This window comes from Anastrepha obliqua, chromosome 3 (genome assembly GCF_027943255.1).
Source record: "Anastrepha obliqua isolate idAnaObli1 chromosome 3, idAnaObli1_1.0, whole genome shotgun sequence".
NCBI lineage: Eukaryota > Metazoa > Arthropoda > Insecta > Diptera > Tephritidae > Anastrepha > Anastrepha obliqua.
The window spans coordinates 89,974,390-89,997,012 of NC_072894.1; the positions used below are offsets into that span (position 1 = coordinate 89,974,390).

Consider the following 22,623-nt stretch of genomic DNA (forward strand, 5'->3'; position numbering starts at 1 on the left):
TAAGAGCTATCATAACTTGGCTGATCAACACTGGTTTCAAATATCTCAGAATATAACATAGTGTCACCAAGGGATAGTATTAAAGCATAGGCTTCAGATCTCAATAGTGATTCCCGGGTTAACAGTCCAGCCAATAGTTTCCCTTTGGGAGCGTTAAAAGTTTTGCGTTATATGAACGTAGCATGATTTCTCTGCCCACTCACTTATATATGTATATCAATATATGTATATATCAACACATGTATATAGTTGGCGCACACATCCAAAATGAAGAAAAAGTATTTTCTCTAATAGCGGTCGCCCCTCGACAAACAATGAAAAAGCTCCTTATAAAAAATATCTGCCGTTCGGAGTTGGCTTTAAACTGTAGGTACTTACATTTGTGAAACCATATCAAGACGCATGCCACAAATAGGAGGAATAGCTCGGCCAAACATATATATTGTATATATATGTACTTCCTTTTTGTTTAATTCTCATTTCTAATTTATGATGAGAGTCTTGCTGTTGTTCCACGTGTGAAGAGAGTTACAGTTTTACGCCGCCGCCGAACGGCAAATGGTGTTTTAAGAGGATATTTTCCATACATAAATGCACTGGGAGGGTTGAAATTGTCTGGCAAGGCGACCGCTATTAGAAAAAACTTTAATTTAGAAGTTCATGCTCGGACTTTCCAACCCGGGCATTAACAACAGGCGGACGTACTCCAATCTATTCGGCTACGGCGGAATAAAAATAATTGAAAATTATTCTCTTTCTGTCCAATCTATGATAGCACTTTGATGTTTTAGAGTTTTAAGCCTTTTCCTCAACATTACTTTAAAAATTAACAGAGATGTACTGACTTTATCCACCAATAAAAACTCGTGTACGTGTTCTCAAATTGTGTCTTTCTAGTTAGTGGTTCTGTTGGAATGTTTCTGATCTAAAATATTGCATAAATTTCCTAACAAGTTTAGGTTAAACGCTTCTCGGAACAGTTGTTGCCACTTAAAAAATATATACATATTTCCCAGCCAAACTTAAGAAATTGATGATTAAGCGGAAACTAGAGAACAATCATAACTCAACGTCACTTATCAAACCAAAACACAATTACCAGCCCTGAATGTCAGCTTCCCAATTCATTATGTCAATTGTAGCTGAATTCTTAGTGATCTAATCAGTTTGTATTTATAGTCAACGACTTTTTACTTGAGAATCGGTGCAACCTTTTTCTTTAATACGTTTTAACGTATATTTGTAGATATACGCCATGTCCACATAACGGGCATATTCGTAGAATTTTCGTATTTATCAAGTTTATGTTATTATTGTTGCCAATTTCGACCTACACTCACTTTTTCGACTTGTGTGCTCTTTGTTTTTGCTATTATAGGCTTAACAATATGTGGAATCGGTAGAAGCTTTGGTACCTGTAGTACCACGGCACATGCTGGTAGTCGTAGGCCTGGCATTGGTAGTGGAAACTCCGTCAATTCTCAGCCCACAGCAGGATATCAGCACCAGGCAGCCTTAACTCTGCCCTTGGCTACCGCGCTTACTCGTACAGCTGCAATTAAATCGCAATTTTTAGGCAACATCAATTTTTAATGCGACGCCCAAAACCACCATCTAAAGTGCAAGTGAAGGCTTTTGTCTCGCAGCATGCTACCGCTACTAGCCAGCAACCACAACCACAACCTAAATCCACAACATTCAGAAATATCCAGCTTAAGATCACAAATACACTGTACTAGGAAACGGGATGAGCGGGGCATTTCTTTGCGATCTACGAGTATTAGCTTACCGTCGTTTTGAATGCACACACAAATTATTTGAAACACCTGCTGCAACGTATTCCTATTCTTAGTAGTTAATCCTGCATATTTACGATTATATAGGCCCACGTTCTTAACTTAATCATATTCGTAGGAGTATTCTCGTACTGCATATTTGGTACGCGTTGTTCGTTCGTTTGTTGGTTGATTCGGTTGTTAGTTCGTTTTTTTGCCGAATAGTTAAGTCATCCTAAGCTGATACTAGAGTTTGATAATGCAATAACCAAAATAGAGTTTTACATTTTTAGTGCTAGTAAATATTACGTGTTAAAGTAGTACTAACCGCACTATCCATTCACTAAGATAAGCAATTTGAACTATACACGCATTCATGAATACACACACACTCATACCTACTTGCCTACATACATACACCCGATTTCAATAGGAAGGGAATTGATAACTTATCGTCGATATCAATACTGTGAACCAATTTCGGCTTTCAAAAGTTAGATTTGAAATGATTCAACTAATTAACAATTTTCAAATCTCCATCATGCATCATTTACTTAAATTTGATTTGGAAACCATATAAAAACATATGTATGTACACTTAGTAACTAAAATAAAAAAGTCGATAACACAGTCCTGCGAGGGTGAGTTTCTAGAATGGCTGTACTTGTTTCTTGTAGTTTTTTATGCGCTGAAAACGAATCTGACTTTCAAAATGCTCCATCACGTCAGGATTTTTGGTAAATGAAGCCTGAAAGGTCAAAAAATGGCCATTTTAGCCATTTTTGATAATTTTTTTTGGGATAGAAATTTTTTTTTAATTTTCGACGAAAAGATCGCATAGTAAAACTCTTTAGCTTTAAAACCCATTTTTTAAAATTATTGTACGATTTTTTAAAAAAAAGTTATGACATTTTGAAATTAACAGTTTCAGTTACGCCAATAGACGTTATACCCAACGTATACGTAACTGAAACTGTTAATTTCAAAATGTCATAACTTTTTTTTTTAAAATCGTACAATAATTTTAAAAAATGGGTTTTAAAGCTAAAGAGTTTTACTATGCGATCTTTTCGTCGAAAATTGAAAAAAAAAATTTCTATCCCAAAAAAAATTATCAAAAATGGCTAAAATGGCCATTTTTTGACCTTTTAGGCTTCATTTACCAAAAATCCTGACGTGATGGAGCATTTTGAAGGTCAGATTCATTTTCAGCGCATAAAAAACTACAAGAAACAAGTACAGCCATTCTAGAAACTGAAAAAAGTTAAATTTCGCAGGCCTGTGTAATTAAAACTAAAGAAAGGGAATTTTACAGCTTCTTCCTATTGTAGAAATATGCACATGTCAACTAGTACGAGTACACTGCATATCGAAAGCGTTTCACTCATATGTACATATGTAAGTGCCATGCATCATTTATATGTCTGTCTACTAGGGCGGGTCGATTTAAAAATCGCTCATTGCTCTGTAAAAATCTTATTCTAGGGATCAAAATAAGAAACTTTGCCGAAGGAACCATACCTCTAAAACGAATTCTGATGTCCCCCAATTTAAAAATATCACCATTTTTGGCCTTTACATGAAAAAATCAAATTCTTTATTTTTATTTATTTATAATAATATTTAATTATTATTTATTTATAATAATATCTATTTTTTCTCTTAAGAAATTTATTTAGTCAGACCATATGTAAATGAAAAATTGAATTTAAGTGAGTTATAGAAAAGACACTAAAAAGTTCGACCCAAATTGGGGGACATCAGAATTCTTTTAGAGGTATGGTTCCTTCGGCAAAGTTTCTCATTTTGATCCCTAGAATATGATTTTCACAGAGCAATGGGCGATTTTTTTGCCTCCCCACAAAAGACACTAAAAGTTCGACCCAAATTGGGGGACATCAGAATTCGTTTTAGCGGTATGGTTCCTTCGGCAAAGTTTCTTATTTTGATCCCTAGAATATGATTTTCACAGAGCAATGGGCGATTTTTTTGTCTCCCCACAAATCGACCCGGCCTAATGTCTACACATATGTACAAACATATAAGGTATAAACATACATATAAATAAAACATTCAATTCATAATTCTAGTAGTGGCCGCTGCCATTCGAAAATTGCGGAAAATTTCCTTCACATTACAACTTTTATTGTAATTTTAAATAACGGTGTGACCCAAAAACCAATTAAAAGTTTCGTTCGTCATTTTTATTTCGTCAAAGATGATTAGAATACGAGTATATTCGAGAAATACCATTTTTTGATTGCATTGCGAGTCAAATTTAACTAATCGGTTCAAAAATATTTCTTTCACAGCAATAAATAGTTTGCAAATTTTTCATCTAAGAGTAATTACAATACTTGTTCAGCAATCTTTTGTAAAATCCAGCGCAGAGCATTACAAATATTTTCCAGACAATAAACATGTCCACATAATGCTAATAGCAATTATAAAAATAGTATTGCGGTGCACAAAGTTTTGACATGTTTACACTGTTTCTCGGTTTTTTTTTAATACAATTTTTTTTTCAGGGAACATTTTCTAGAAGTAGCTGCAAGTATAATGTACCTACATATCTGTGCATGTAGCTTGCAAGACCTAAACTAAAACATTACATATTTAGTCAAATTGGGGAAGGTGTTCGCAGCTCGGAATAATATTTTAAATAAGAACTGTACCATACCTCCTCAAGCAATCTGGCGTTAAAATCTGCAGTACCCTGAGCTCCACTTCAACTTGTAGTTGTTCTGAGATCTAGCTGCTTTCTTAATATCAGTTTAAAACTCTTCAATCCGAGCAAAATCAGGAATTTCATGAGCTGAATCCACGATCGCAATTCCATCGGCCCGAAACCACACCTTTTATAGATTATGTATTGTGGTGAATCTGCTGTTATATTCCATATTAGAGAGACATCTTTCATATTGTTGAGAATTTCTATCTTTACGATTTATCTGCACACAAATGTTCATATGGCTTACTATGGGATAGGTCTGCTGTCCTCGCACAAATTCAGAACGGCAGGTCACATGATCTTCCGCACTGCAAGGGCTGGCTTAATGTATGGAGAGCCTCCAAAACGGACATTCAATATTCATTTTCATTTCATTTTTAGTACGCCTGATGACTTCCCATAAAGCAGCATCTGAAATAATCGGTCCATTTGTCTTACCTTTGTATTGAGCTGAATATTCGACAACTGTTTCGACTTTATTTGTATATAAAACATTCAGTTTACTATCTCTTTATTCATTCTTTTCCCTGCATAAGAAAAAACATTCATAAAACTTACTTTTGTACAGAAAAATTAATTGGCGTGTAGCATATTTGCAAAATCAGTTCAAATTTGATTTTTAGTTTAAAAGTTGCACTATTTTTTCAAACAAGAGGCGATTCCACGAAAACCGTATAGCCAATAATTTGCTCAATATTATTATATTTTTAAAGTGTTTTTTTATTTACTCCGACTTTAAATTAAAGCGCAAGCTCCATGTACCCAAAGTTTAAGGCGCTGCATAATAGCCACTTGCCTACGCTTCGAAGAGATTTTCCACATGTTCGTTACAATTGTTTCATTCATGGAGTTCATCGCGGCATTAACAATTAAGATTTCATTAGTTTAATTAATTGGCGAACAAAATGAATAACTGTTAACTATTTTTTCTGCGTATTGAAGTAAATTATTGTAATTTATAATTTAGAATACATTAATTATTGTTTTGATTTTTTTCTAATAATATACAAATAAAGGAAGTTACATAGAGCTGATCGCAAGTTACTATGATGCATTACCGTTGAAAGTTTTTTAAATTTTACGAGTTGTAGGCCCTGGCAACTAGTACTCGTTCTCGTATTAGTTTTAATAATATTTGCATATTAATGCTAATAAATAAATAATTATATAATTTTAAGGCTCTATTTATTGATTTAAAATGTTTGCAAGTTAATAATACCAGCTCAATTTTAGAAAAAACTTCGGGGAACCTAATATAATTTCAGGAATCGCAGTGGCAAAATCTTTACCACTAATCCAAAATATTGGATTAATCGGCTTTATAAAATACCTTCTACTCAAATATGAACGAGACGTTATCAATAAAACGGTCCGCGGATGACATATGGCAAAAATAATTTTTTTTGTTTTTTGGTAGGACTGTTATAAACTTACATGGCAAATTTCAGCGTGATATGTCACATAGTTTGTTTTCTGTGCTACTGTAAACAAGTCAAGCTCGAGTGTGTTCTTCGAATTTAACAATGGAAATTCAAGTTGAACAAAGAGTTTGTTTGAAATTTTGTTATTCCAACAAAATTTCGCCTTCAGACGCCTTAAAAATGTTGCAGACAACCTATGGGGACTCTGCTCTATCGCATGCACGTGTTTTCCAGTGGTACAAATCGTTCAAAGAGGGCCGTACATCAACCGAAAAAACCACGCCAAAGTCGCTCAAAAATTAAGGTTATGCTGACTGTTTTTTTCGATTACGAAGGTGTGGTGCACTCGGAGTTCCTTCCGCAAGGCCGATCGGTTAACGCTGAATATTATTTAGACGGTTTAAAGCGTTTGCGCGAGAACATTCGTCTTAAAAGGAAGGAATTGTGGGACAATAAGTCATGGTTATTGCCTCACGATAATGCACCAGCTCACACATCATGTCTTGTTCGCGATTATTTGAACAAAAATAATGTTAATATCGTTCCGCAAGCACCGTATTCGCCTGATATGGCTCCATGTGACTTTTTCCTGTTTCCCAAGCTCAAGTTGCCGCTCCATGGAAAACATTTTGAGACAATTGAAGTCATAAAAAAGAATTCGAAGAACACACTCGAGCTTGACTTGTTTACAGTAGCACAGAAAATAAACTATGTGACATATCACGCTGAAATTTGCCATGTAAGCTTATAACAGTCCTACCAAAAAACAAAAAATTTAGTTTTGCCATATGTCATCCGCGGACCGTTTTATTGATAACGTCTCGTTCATATTTGAGCAGAAGGTAAATCGTCTTCAGTAATATCGACGCATTACGCCTGTAACTTTGTCGTATTTGTACAAAATATGAAAAAATAGAATGAGGGAGAGGAAGCATACATACATACATATGTATATGAATTTCATAAGTCCATGATGACTGTCAAAAAGCTTAAACTGGATAATTATTTTCATAGACATACATACATACATTTTCCGTTTATAAATTTCGGCAACCCATTTTGCTTAGTTAAAATATTTTAATGTTCATTACAGTAAAAAGTTCTAATACCTGTGATCGAAATTAGTAGGAAATCGTAGGATATACGACATATTTTAATTTCCTCACATGATACATACACATATGACATTCAACTGAATATTTGTGTATGTAGGTACATATGTATGTACTTATAAAGTATTAATAAGATTTTCATCGAACTTGTTCACTGCAACCTTTGGAAGTTGTAGAGATGCAGTACAAAGCAAGGAATTAGGCGCGTCCTTTTGTGTACACACATAAAAATATACCCGTTTGTTTTGGACAGATATACATCCATATGTATGTAGGTATTCGGCACATTGATTGAATAACAGATAGCATTAATGCTATTGCAGAAACGACACTTTACACAAATATACAAATTTACTTTAGATATGCATATCCCAAAATTAGCAAAGACATTCAATATGCACATACGCATATACATACGTAGAAATGTATACATGTACATGGCGAAATAAATGTATGTATGTGCGTGGTCTTTAGCCGCTTACCTACATAATACGCTCCCACACGCAAACACTTCCCCAAATGTATACTGCAACTTAAACCCATGATCCAAGATTTACATACACGCAGATGTATGTATGTACACTTGACTATCGTGAGCCCATAATCAATTGCAGTTTAGTCGTATTTAATCTTTCCCAGCCCTTACTAACGCAGTTAAATACATAACCACTTGCAATTTATATACATACATATTTATTCTATAGCAAGTATACATAGTCGAACTTGTAATATGCGATTATATAGCATTTAGTAGACAAAATTAGTCACCATGTAGACCGTGTTACGACAATTACAATAACAAATACAAATAGCTGCACACATAAATATTTATACATACTCATATACCCTCTATACTCGTATGTATACGTATGTAATTGTGTGATTTCAAGTAGATACATTTTAGCGTTATTAGAAAAAAATGTTTGCAAACCAATTTAAATTTTCGGTAGAATAGCTCGACCACATCATTTTAAAAACTATGTATTTATTATAAAAGTCTTCCACACATTTATTTAAAAAAATTTACAACTAAAACGTATGAACTCAAGCTTCATTATTACTTATTACTTACGTGCATAATCAACTTATTTTGTTAAACTCCTCATTTACTTAGTGTATTTATGTTTAGTTCTTCATTTTATATATTTGATAAAAATTTCCCAAGCTGAAAATAATTAAATTATATTTAGAATTAAACAAAACATATTGCAGATTAAAGAAACACTTGATGGAAAGAAATTATCCAACATAAATGCAAATCACAGCAAGTGCTAAATGTATTTTTAAAAGGTAAAAGAGAAACATTTTTACATGGATAAATTATATTTCTTACTGCGAATTTGTTAGTTAACGAAAATTTTTTATGAAAGCAAAACAAAAACACAAGCAAACGAATTATCCATCCATTTTTTCTGCGAAACTTGAAAAGCAACACAAATTGAAAATTTAAAACCTAAGTGGGAAATGAAAATGCAAAATCCAAAATATGTATTTACTGAGCTTTAAAAAATATTACAAACTATATATGTATGTACATATTTAAATACCAAAATTTAATACTATACGAGTAAACTACGCTAAACTACGAGAAAGTCGCTCACAGATGCGAGAGGAGGAAACGAGATACCAAGCAGAGTTAGTTTTTGTTGTTGGCACTCCGCCGCATAAACGGTTGTATCAACCGGAAAGTGATTCGTTGTGCCAATAATTATTTTTCTAATATCCTTATGCGGTTATTCGTTCAATGTTTTCTGAAATATTCCAAAGACTTTGTTTAAATTCATGGAGAAGGTCTCTGCTTGCGTTTTCTCTAAAGAACAGGAAGATAGAAGATTTGCAACTATTGAAAGTTTTTCGAGACGTGTTCCACAAATTAACTCTGCTTCTGTGGCAGCAACTCTGCTAACCGCAGCTATATGATGATCAGCGTTTGTCTGATTAATTGATTGATAAAAGTCGTTATTTAGATATAAAAAAAAATAAAGTAATTAAACTATTTAAATGTTCACATGAAAATCATATCCTAAGCGCTTGACAAGCACATGAACTTTTAATAATTATAAAACACAATCACTCCGGCTTAAAATATGTTAATTCTATGAAACACAAATACACCCAAAAGTAATGGAATGAATTTTGTCGAACAACGGCTTTTTGTGCTTAATACGCTTCATAATGCATTCGATTGCTTAATTAGACAATGTACGCCCACACATATCCGTACAAAAATAATAATGAAACCAATAAACCTGTTAATGCAGGAGAGTACATGGAAACATATACATACATACATACGTGTATACGTGCGGCACACAAGCATAAACTTGATGCAATAAATGTAGGTATGTTAAATTCACATGAAAATTGCTTTAATCTATATATATTATATACATACACACATGCATATATATATGTATATTCTGTGATTTTATAATTATGGATTTAAATCGCCAAAAAATGGAAGAAAAATAATTAAATCATTATTTCCTTGCTCGAAATCTTAAATCCGTGAATATGGTAAAATGAAATTAAAAAAAATTACCTCGAACGCGAGACCGAAATAAGAAACAAAAACTTGTTTAATAAACGCTTGCATATAATAAAAGAAGAAAATAGATTTTTTATTTAAAACTGATTTTAAGCCGCTGTTCAAATGTGGAAGTTCTGACAATTATTATTCGCATTGTGATTTCATCACTTCCTTTGTTATTGTTTAAAAGAAGACACTAAAAACGAACCACAACGGTTTGCGAATTTACTTTAAATTGGACGCCCACGGTTAAACAAGTGTCAGTCATTTTTTTAAGAGCTGGCGAACTTAAAATGATAATACAAAATAAAAATATTGTTGTAAAGATTTTTTTTTATTATAATCTGGTAGGTAAAGATTCTATTATAGTCCAGCTGTGAGTTACAGCGTCCATTCGATCAGTCCAATTTTTGATTATATATATATATAATTGGCGCGTACACCCTTTGTGGGTGCTTGGCCGAGCTCCTCCTCCTATTTGTGGTGTTCGTCTTGATGTTGTTCCATAAATGGAGGGACCTACAGTTTCAAGCCGACTCCGAACGGCAGATATTTTTATGAGGAGCTTTTTCATGGTAGAAATACACTCGGAGGTTTGCCATTCCCTGCCGAGGGGCGACGGCTATTAGAAAAATGTTTTTCTTAATTTTGGTGTTTCACCGAGATTCGAACCTCGTTCTCTCTGTGAATTCCGAGTCGTAGTCACGCACCAACCCATTACGGCGGCCGCCAATTGATGATTGCTTTTTTCAATAAATCTGGCTTTATGGCGTCAATGGTGGCTTGTATATTGCAATAAATAAATGGATACAGCACTTGCGCCTTCTTGTTAGAACCAAATGTCATCGATATTTAGGTGATTAATTTTTGAAAGCATATATTCAGTTAGCATGGCTCGGTCGCGCTCGTCATTCACCGTAACGGCAGCTTCTTCCTCATTTCGAAAGAAATAACTGAGTGCTCTACAAACTTCGCGGGCACATTTATTTTTTCAAAGTAAATTTGAAATAAATGACTTGCTAAACTTTACTGAACAGAAATGTCAATACAGTTTGCCATTCTCAGTTATCAAACCATAGTTATCGATATCGATAGTTATCATGCAGCTAAAAAAAACACCCTTTACATATATTCTATAATTATTATGTTGGTATTAGAATTACAGGGTTTTCTAAACACAGATATCTACTTTTTGCATCGACGGTTGGTGCATCCATTTGTGCCAATTCTACGATACTTATTCACAGTCACTGAGCCATAGGCCTTACTCTGAGCACTGGAAATAAATTACCATAATTCGCAAACGCGCTTGCATATGAAATGTCAAACATTACTGCTAAATAAGCAGATTGAACTGAATTAAAGTTAAATTGCATTGTTTTATTACCAATGTGATTTTTATATATGAATATGAATATATTGTGGCTATCTGGGGAAAACTGGTTCCTACCACTAATTTCTCTGAAGCTTAAAGGTCCAACAAATTACAATAATCACTATATTTCATTAATATTTTACATACAAGTATATATCATACGTATGTACTCGTATGGTATCGGGTGCTTGGAAGCACTTCGGCACATCTGACATCCAATCAATTATTGGTTAATCATCTGTTATATGGTTCATATTTTAAAATATTAATTAATCAATTCCAAGAGTCAAAGCTGAAATTTGCTGTTATAATTCAACAATTGATCAAGATCTTTTTAAAACGCTTAAGACAGAAAATATTTAGCAAGGACAAAAATTAAATTAAAATCTTCTTATAAGAAGTTGGAAAAGGAACTGCAATAAATAAACTTTGTAATTACTCACTGAGCTAACGTAGTAATTTTGATAATAAAAAAGAAGAACGTTTTATATACTTTGCCATTTCTCAGCATTATTAAATTAAGCCTTTAGGTATCGAAAATACCTAATAAAACAGCGAAGGAGCTCTATACTGGCCTACACAGTTTGAAGTTGATCATCCTAAAGAGTCTTCCAAGCCTTAACTAATTGCACTCTACGCCAATGGATTACCTGGCAAGGCAAGCACTCCACCAAGCAATCAATCAACAAGGTCAGGTAGTCACCAATTATTAAATTAGTTCAGTTACATTAATAGTTAGTATTTATCAAATTTGAATAAATGTAACCAATTAATGTTCTTAATGTACCCTAAAATCGTTTGTCTTACCATTAATTAATTAGTTTGTCAGTATATTCCAGCCAGCTTAGCATAGTCTTTTAATTAACATAAAAGTACATACTACTTACACACATACATGCATAGAAATAATGTTGTAACATATACATTCATACTTACATGGTGTAAATGGTAGAAACACATGCATATGTATGTATGTATGTATGTATGTAGTTGGTTGGTATGCAATTGTATTGTGTTTAAACAAAAGATTCAATTGCCATAGTTAGCTAACAATTATGCCAATATACGATTGTCTGTTGATTGTTGATTGCATTGTAAACTGTATTCAGCCGGAACTATGGAGCTAATGAAACTTCTCTACTCTACAGATAAAGTAGTAAATAGATTTAGTGTTATGCATATACAACATATAATAATATATATTTACATACATACGTACCTGAAAATACACATACATATATACTATGCACACTTATATACAAAAAAGTACATTTAGCTATTCGTTCACTCGTATGGATGTAAAATGTATTTAAAATTATATTTACCTACTGAATATGTAATCAGTTCATTTGTATGTAGCAACAATTTCTGAAAGCGGACACTATGTGCGTATGTACATATGTATAAACGTTTTCTATTGCATACACATTCACATATTGTACATATACATATGTATGTATTTGATCATTTTTTCCTTTAGCTCCTAGTGGAGCATAGAACGTCAAGTTGTACATGTAGTTGAACAAATTAATATATAAATACATACATACATGTGTATTTGAGTATATTTCTGCAATTCAATTAGAATAATCGGTGAGTCGCGAAAAAACGTAATTGATTTTAATTTATTCCTTTCCTCTACCCATTCCAAACAACAGTGTGTTTACAGTTCAATGAAGTTTAATTATTTACAAACTAATAAACCAAATCATTTTACCAAAAATCTTAAATGAATTAAAAACTGCGGTTGATGCTGAATGGAAATAGAATTTAAATATGTAAAAAATGCGGTCATATTTAGTAAGTATAAACAAATAGATACATGTTTCTCCCACTGTTTACTTATTCGATTTTTAGAAATCACTTAAAATGTGCCCGGTATGTATGTATATAAATGGTTTTTTCTTTCACACAAAGTTTGTTGAAAATTTTCTAACTGCGGAATATACTTCTCATAAATCTTTCAATTGTATCCAGCATTTAATCGTATGCCATTTTTAAGAGAACGTAAACTATGTTTTAAGAGGTGGTTAAGTTTCAAGAGCCGTTGTTGATTTTAAATAAAATACATTTTTTTTGAGAAATTATTGTAATTTCTCTTTATTATGATAATATTGGTATGGCTCAATTTTATATGGAATAACATGTGGGCCAAATGACTGCCGCGGTCTCGGCGGCACACCTCCATCCGTTGGTCCAAATTTTCGATGACGCTGAGGCATAATTGAGGTTCTATGCCGTTAATATGCCGAATTATCTCATCCTTTAGCTCTTGAATTGTTGCTGGCTTATCGACATACATCTCTTCTTTACAATAATTCCAAAGAAAGAAGTCCAACGGTATCCAATCACATGATCTTGGCGGTAAATTGACATCGCCGCGACGTGAGATTATTCGGCCATCAAATTTTTCTCACAAAAGAGCCATTGTTTCGTTAGCTGTGTGACAAGTATTGAAACCACATATCGTCCACATCCATATCTTGCAATTCGGGCCATAAAAAGTTCGTTATCATCTCACGATAGCGAATAACCGCACGATAGGCCCATAACCGCACCAAACAGTCACTCTTTGTGGGTACATTGGTTTTTTGGCAATCACTCTTGGATTATCATTCGCCCAAATGCGGCAATTCTGCTTATTGACGAATCCACTGAGGTGAAAATGTGCCTCATCACTGAAGATGATTTTCTTCACGAAGTGTGCGATAGGCATTTCGATTTGAACGCCCGTTTTCATAATAAGCCTGAATAACTTTAACGCTTTGCTCGATTATGTATCTTTCCATGGTTTAAATTGAGTTAGTCTGAAATTGAAAAATGTCAAATGAAATGCAGAAAAAATTATGACGTTTAGATGTGGTTCACATTCAACACCGGCCCTTGAAATTTAACCACCCTTTATAACAGAAAAGGCGACCAGACACTCAGTTTTAAATACAACTGGCATAAAGGCTCAACTGTCGAGTATTTTTTTCTCTTATTTACGTGATAGCTCGGCCAAGGTTTTCAACTTCTGCTACCGGAAGAACCTACAAATATACATAGTGAATTGAAGACCGATTTTCGACGTAAAGATGTACTGGAAAACCATTATAAAAATAGAAAAAGGATTTATAATATTTTACATTTTTTCCACATAATATATATTTATTCGATGTTCAATATCATTTTTTTGAAGTTACGAACCTTACTTGCTTTGTCATGCATACGTATGAAAACTCAAAATTTACCGATTTCACATTGCAAATTTATAAATGACCTGGTTATTGCTTCAAAAGTTTTGAAACTGGACTAATTTTAGGCATTTGTTAAAAATGTTTATTCATGTGGCAATTTAATAGCTTTTCGTATGTACATATGTTTTAGTTTATCAGGAAATTTGAGAAATAGGTCGTATAAGCCTTTTAATATTATTTTTTTTTTACTACTGTATAAGTGCAGCTCCGAACTCTAAGAGAACTCCTACTACTCTAAAAAGTTACCGATACGTTATGTGTAGTACACAGTAGTCCAATTATAATTATATGTATGTGTACATAGGTAGGAGTGATGCTCACTTCAACATTTTCAAGTATTTACCACCACTTTTTTACGGAAGTTCGAACAGAACTGCCAATATGATTTGTATGTGAATATTATATCATAAAATAAGGCAGAAAGTAATTCGTGGTATTTGGTGTTTTATATTTGGGTTTTCTTTATTATAATTATATTCGTAGCGGAAGTAGTACACTTTCTTTACGTTTGAGGGTTTAAAGTATGGATTCCTATATTTCATAAGAAGTATTGTACTCAGACGTAGCTGCCGTAAGAATTGAAAAACTAAATTGATTAAAAAACTACCACTACTTGTTTTTAGTAGAGTCGGATCGCACGATATTTTCCAGTATGTCGATTCTTTCAATGGGATAGTTTTATCACACAGCATTTCCTTAAATCAATCGAATATGTCAGGGTCACATGCTCTGGAACTGTCCATCTGACATCAAGGTATTCGATTGGAAAAAAATCGTTGAGCATCACTCTAAACCGTATTGATTTAATGTAACAAGTAATGCCCGAATGTATCAGTACTTGATGATTGTGAATTTTGTGAGCCTCATCATTGAACGACTAATTACCGTATGCGTGTGACAAACCAATTGGTTTTAATTCTTATAGTAGGCATTTTGCGCAATTTGTTACACATGTCAAGTTCCTGTGAACATTAGCCTGGATTTTTTTCTTTAAAGCGTTCTGTAAGCCAACCTCATTTTACGGAAGAGAGTGCAAAGAAGTAAATTAAGTTCAGAATTTTGTATTTGTGTTGCGAATAGTTCTCCAAGTTAACCGATGACGATGGTAGTAAATTGGGTGAAACGCTCTGTGAGCATTTGTACTGAACTAGAGATGCTCAACAAACATAGTGAACCGATTTTGTTGCGCTAACGAGTAAAAATAAGTTTACAACAGTATGTCAAAGCAGAATTATACCAATCAAAATCTAATCGTTTATGTTGAAATTAAATAAATTAACGTAAAAAAAAATAACGTTAAATTTAACATTGCGAAGCATCCTTCTACTGAACACTAAAATAGTTTAAACTATTAACTGTTCTGGCTGTTTGTTTGTACTTTTTTTCCTTTGAACTTGCCAAAAACAAAAGATTTGAGCTACAAACTAGAATTTCTTATGCTTTATAACGAATATGAAAGTTCGGCTTAATCTTTTTCTTCCGAATTTCAATTTGTTTTCAAAATATGTTGAACTAAAGCGGCACTTATTATTTTTGCAAAAAACAACGGTACATTCGCTTTACTTTACGTAAACAAATGTGTATGTATAAATGTGTATGTATATACATATGTACCTCAATGTAAAGCCCTCATTTATAAGAAAAGTAAGAGTCGTGTTAATATTATTATATTTTGGATCTTGTAAGTACTTTATAACAAAAGCCTTTTAATAATTTCACTAACCAATTAAGATGCACACAAAGTGGTTCAAATGTGCACATACATACCTGTACAGATGCATACATACTTACATAAATAACTGGAAATTTTACAATAGGAAAATCACAAACACCTCTGATGTCCGTCCTTATGTTTCCGTTAATGTTACGTCAGTTCATAAGGCTGTAGTTTATTGCCATCTACATACGATCGCTGAATGTGCAGCTCGACTTAGACTACATATTATGGTCGCAATCACCGTTTTCTACATGAATATTTTGAAGCCAGTTAAACCCCAGATGTTATTTCCTCCTATCGTCCAATAAGTCTACTGCCTGCGTTATCAAAAGCTTTTGAAAAACTATTCTTAAAAGGACTCAAGCCGATTTTTGCACAAAAGAAACCAGTTCCCACACACCAGTTTCGATTTCGTCAACACCTTTCGACCATTGACCAGGTCAATTCTGTTTATAACTTCGCTAGAAGTCTCCTTCTCTGAAAGGTCCCCACAGCTTCGACAATGGGGGTTAAATGGTAACCCTAGCTTTTTCGCGTGTGTGCCGATAATCCAGTGGCCGGTGAACACAGCTACGAGTTTGGAAATTGAATGGCGAGGACTCTAAAGGACTTTCTGATTCCTTCGTACATCGTATTGGAATCAAAGGGTTCTCGAAATAGCACATGAAGAAATAGAGCGCTTTTCTGCGCTTTCCTGAGAAATAATTTGTGAAGTTCCCCTTTAGCAACTGTCAAAGGGATGCCGATAACCGGTAGGAGGTATCTGAGGCCAATTCAGTCCCCTTCCTGGTATTCCAGTCGTCCCTCAATGGCATCCCAATTGGCCAGCACCTCCTTACCACTTTGGAATTTGCGTCTACGAGGGTAGCTTGGAGGTAATCCCTGGCCACCTCGCCATAAGCAACCCTCAGTGAGCACTCTAAGAGCTGGGTCCGACCACTGTGCGCTGGCTAGAATCCAGCAGCTCGTATTCCAAGAGTGTGCCCAGCACACTCTCAGTTTTTGTTGTTTCCGTAGTGTTTTTTGTTTTATTTTCCATAATTCAAATTTTGTTCCCACGAGTATGCACTGAAGGTAATGGTGCGCCGCGGCAGAGCCGGCATACCGCGGTAAAGCACTTGCTACAACCGACCTTGCCTGGGCATTGATTATTTAAGCACTATCAGTCATGCAGCCCTTGGCACGGATACCTCAACAACTTTGCTTAAAGTGCGCTGAAAAATGATCTTGCTTCCACTACTTCATCTCTATTGCAGCAAAACCTCAATCAAAAATCTAATAGTTTTTTTTATGAAAGTATACATATTTTATTAGCAGCATTAAATTTAAAGTACACTTTTACCACACTCAATAACATAAATATCGCAGAAAAGTCCAAATTAGGTTCCAGAATAAAACAATAAAAAACCTTTAAGAAATTAAAAGAAAAGCATCATCCTTATTTAAATTAATAACAAGTAGAAAATACACGAATCTACTTCTTTCTAAACCAAATCCTCGCCTTAACAAACTCAGTTCCAATAGGGAGTAGTAGTCTCTTTTGAGTGTGGTATCTTTGTTTTTAGTTTAGAAAAGAGTACGTAAAATTTTCATATACTTATACACTCGTTATTGAAAAAATTGGTCAAACAGACAGTCCATCATTAAAGACACAATTGACAGCAGAATGGTACAGAAACCTAGCTAAAAGCAAAACTCGTGAAGTAAGAAGAAATAATAGAAAGTTTAGACAAATATAATATTACTACTGGCATTTACATACTCGTATATCCACACACATACAAATGAATGCTCACTACGGACAATATTATTGTAAAGTTGCAACTTTAAGAAGCATCGTTAAAAATTTCTTGAGCAATCAGGTAGAGACATTTCTACCAATTATTTTAGTGCTGCAGTTACTGAGGTCATTTGATTGTTTTAATGAAAAGGTTAATTTGTAACTCGTACATTTTTCCATACTCTTTTTTAATGTCAGTTGGATAGATACATACAAATGTAATTGAGTAATTATGTATCTTTAATAATACCTAATATTAATCATATAATCGTTAATGTTGGTTTACCATAGTATTAATGTTAGTATAACGGATTGTTCTCTTGTTTTCAAATAAGGATAGTTGAATATACATAACTACATTCCCACTTGTGGGTGCCCCATCAACGAAGGTTGCTCATTTGCATTTTTTTCCATAGATATACTTATTACGTATTAGCGTTTATTTTTCCTCTTGTCAACGTTTATTTGCCTATATCCATCATAATAACTTAATTATTAATTAACCGCATATTTCCTTGTAATGTTTTTGCTTACATCTTGGTTAATTTTTTATTAATGCTTAGTTTCTGCAGTTATTATGGTACTTACTTATACTCGTAAACTTACTTACATACTCGTACTTATGTATGTAAAACTTAAAACTTTCTAATACTCAATACTCGTAATAACAATATTTTTGGATTAGTTTTGCAATTCATAGCTCAGTTGTAGCGAAGTTGTTTGAGCAACGCAACTAACACATCTTCTTTTCAACCCTTTTTTCTTGTCTTTATCTGTCGCATGCTTGCCTCATTTCCTCGATATGGCACCAATAGTGGACTTAACTAATGGACAACTAACGCCGAACAACAATACACCCCTACTCACTCAGGCATTATCAGGTAAGTTTAAATTCAAAACCATAAATACCAATAATAATATCAAGATTGGGCGAAAACTTAAAAGTAAGAATTCATATGTACTTATATTATCAGACCAAAAAATTATCAAAATGGATTTTATCTATTAGTTAATGTCAAGGAACAACTCGAGGCTGATATCGACATCAAATCATATTATACACACTTATAAGTATATCGATACTAAAAGGTGAAGTCCAAAATAAACAAGACTGAGCTAAAAGAGAAACGACAGTAGTTTTGTTCTGATAACTTCGAGTTTATTTATTGAAAATAGTCCCCTCAGGCCTCGATACACTGTTTTGCGCGATCTAAAAGCTTTTCGAAAGAGTGTTTCAGGTCATTGACCGGAATGTGCTTCAGAATGTCGGTACAAGCCATTTGGATGGCCTCTACGGACGCAAAACGTTTTCCTTTCATGGCCAAATGCAATTTTCCGAATAGGCAGAAGTCACAGGAAGTCATATTAGGCGAATACGGCTAGTGATTGATGGCTAAAATGCGATTTCTAGTCAAAAAATCAGTCACAAGAGGGGACCGATTAGATGGTGCATTATCCTGCAATCTTTCTTCTTCGCGGTATTCAGGGCGAATTCGACGAATGCGATGCAACAAACTCTTCAAAACGCCAAGATAGAAAATCGCATTGACGGTTTGAGCCGTTGGCACGAACTTCTTGCGGATAATTCCCTTGGGATCGTAAAAACAAATGAGCATCGACTTGATTTTTTAATATTCCAAGCGCGATTTTTTGGGTAGTTGCTCATCTTAGACCTTCCATTCGGCACTTTGACGCTTACAGTTACAATGTTGTAAAGGAAGTTCTCGTCTTTTCTCGCTTCGAATGTTGAATTCTAAGCAATTTTTGGTGCTCAGTTAACTTGTGCGGAATGAAACATGAAACCTGCAGAGACCTATCGTAAGCTCAAATGATCAGTTAAAATACGATAAATCGATGCTTTGGAGATAATCAACTCCGATTCCATGAATTTCAACAATGATTTCAGTTCATTTTTGATAAATTTACGTGGAGTTTTCGGTGATTACTGATTTTGCGAGGCCCGTATCAATCATCACAAATCCGAATCAATCGTTTGGTTCCTCTGAAGCAGCTCAAAATATACCACACCCTTCCAGCCCCACCAAATTGACAGCAAAATCTTCTTTTGGTGAATATCAGCCTTTGAAGTGATTTGTGGCGCTTCATGATGCTTGGACTATGATCGTTTTCGATTGGCGTTATTGTAAACAATCCATTTTTCATCACCAGTGATAATCCGCTTCAAAAACGGATCGACTTCATTGCGTTTAAGATGCATATCACATGCGTTGATTCGGTTTGTTAAATGAATTTCCTTCAATTCATGTGGTACCCAAATATCAAGCTTTTTTACCAGTCCAATACTCTTTATATTTGGTTATATTTAACTTCTCGGTTAATTTTGTTATATTTAACTTCTCTCCAATGTCATGCAAAGTTACATGATGATCCAATTCGATTAAAACCTTGATAACCTCTTCAACGACATCACTTGGCCGACCTGAACGTGGCTGATGGTTAAGTGAAAAATCTCCAGAACGGAATTTGATGAACCAATTTCGACACAGTATTTCTTTTAAGGCTTTAAGGCCATACAAATCACGCAACTTTTTAGCAACCTTCTCTGCGCTTTTTCCTTTATGGGAATAGGAAAGAAATATATGACGAAAATGCTCTTTTGTGGGCTCCATATTAAAATTGACGCCAAACAAACAAATATAAACAAAATTACGCGGTCTTTTTTTCTAAAGAAAGCTAAAAGTGACAGATAATAACTGTCAAAAGAAAAAAATAAAATAAATAGTCACAAGATCTTCAAAACAATTATCAACGCCGTCTATAGGTAAAATCGGTAATTACTTTCCGGACAAACCAATATGTTATATTGGAGACAGATAACCCATTACATTGAACCTGACTTGAAAATCTAATATAGAGATGGGTCGAAACTGGTGCGGATGTCTTTGGGCCGAACTTTCCCAGATCGATAACCAGGGCTGTTATCTCTCAGTAAGTAAGCTTTTAAATCTCGATAGAAATGAGATACGAACTCTCATTAGATACTATACGGGACAATGTAGTCTTCATTATTATTTCATAAAACTATAATTAGTAGAAACAAGCGTCTGCCGGTTTTGCGAACTGGTGTGCCACTCTAAATTCATCAGTGGTATGGATCAAAAAACCTATGGGGTACTAAAATTCATCAGAAGCCTCCAATTATAGGCTTGCGATAGACCACATCAAATGTCGCTGTGCATTATGGCCCAGTTATAATTTAATAATGGCATACAATTACAAAAACTGTTGCAAGTTTTTTGTTATGCGAGTAAAAAGAAAGACGAAGTAATTCAGTTCGACATTTGTTCTTAGAAACTATGATCGCATACTCCTAGTGTCAGGGTATGGCAGAATTGTACTTTTTGATGCCAAGTGCATAGGTTTTTGAAAACGTATTTAATTGTTTACAACACGTAATTATCTAGCGTTTTTACTATCGCATAGAAGAACGATTGGATTCTTATGCTGAGATCAAGACTTCCTCCAAACGGTTTAGCCAAATCAACTCTTGGATAGCTACTAATATAGACACAAATTGTGCCTTTGCGCTTCGACAAAGTGATGATTTTAACTTTTTTGTAGTCCACGATTGAAAAATTAGTGTATAAGCAGTCTACGCCGATCGTCTATGTTTCCAGCCCAATCTACACCACAAATACCAGCTATGTTACACTCAGATTTTATGTCAAACCCTTTTCAACGGTGCTTTTGAAATATCGCATGCCGTTCCCTCTGAGCCCTTCCAAGATTTAAAATATTGTATATATATCCTTAGAACACTGAGCCGCAAAAAGTAGACAACTAACGACCTCCATAAGAACCTCTTGCATGTCTTGCTTTGCCTTGTCCTCTGATAGAGACATGTCAATGGAGTGTTTTTGGTTATAGACGCTTGGTGTAGCAATCGCGATTATCGAAAAGCTCTCAATCATCTGACAATCTAATCTGAATCTATTAATACGTCATCAACGGAGAATACAAGGAATAATATGTGATCATCAGAATCATTATAATGCGAGGGTTGCTATGTATACTTCTGCCCTTGGGATATCCCAATGTTGTCAGGCGCCATTTAATGTTTCCATATTTGACCATAAAGGCACTCCGAACATTTTGGTGAGTGAAGCTGTGCATTGGTGAACCAAAATCGTTATGCGATCATCCTTTATCACCGTAAAAAACTGGCATAATCAATTTTCTCATGGTCGCTCTTCGTTCACCGAAGAATCCCCTTAAGTTCGTTTTAAATCTAATCGTTTTTTTATACCGACACCTGCCATAGGTATGTGCAAACCAAGAGCTGTGAAATGGCTAAGCCAAATACTTAAAAAAGTCCTCCATGCCATTCATTCAAAATATGAAGGAAGACATTTTGATTCTCAATGATGTTCCACGGACGACCAAACAGAAATTATTCTAAAAAGAACCTACCTAATAATGTTCAAACTTGCAAAACAAATAAAGAATGAAATAAATTCTTAATTTACCCTTACCATTCAGCCTTCATTCTTTTTAGTAAAATCATCTGGTCAAATACATACTTCGCATCAACAAGATAATTAGCAGATTCACTAGATCGAAATCAAACCGATATAGTAATTAATCGATTGAGAGATCGAGCTGAGGTCGATTCGAATTTAACAGACGGAGGAGTTAACACCCCTTAGTAGATGGGTAGCAGCTTTTCTTCATATTTTTCTGAAGCTATGTCTATCAAAAGCGAAAGCACAAAATAAGTAGTTCTAACGAAGTTTGCTTATTTTACGTACATGTTATTGGAAATAGCGTTAAGTTTTATTTTAAGAATAGCTGTTGCCTATTTAGTAGCAGTTCGGGAATAGTTTTCCTTGCAGCTGGAAAGAAATCCATTATTTTCGAGAAAATTTTTGCGCAAATGGCTTAAAACTGTTTTATGGTGCTACAACTACTAACCGGTCAACTTC

At 34.2% G+C, this 22,623-nt stretch overlaps 1 protein-coding gene across 3 annotated transcripts in view; it reads left to right on the forward strand.

Moving 5' to 3' along the window:
- The window catches only part of LOC129241640 (RNA-binding protein Musashi homolog Rbp6), a 373,873-nt gene that overhangs the window by 345,620 nt on the left and 5,630 nt on the right, over window positions 1-22,623 (forward strand). For all 3 annotated transcript variants that reach the window (XR_008582150.1, XM_054878077.1, XM_054878078.1), the window contains one exon: window positions 18,496-18,561. Coding sequence is in view for 2 of the 3 variants with exons in the window: in XM_054878077.1 (XP_054734052.1) it covers window positions 18,496-18,561 (66 nt within the window). In the remaining variant the exon portion in view is untranslated. The remainder of the gene's footprint in view (window positions 1-18,495; window positions 18,562-22,623) is intronic.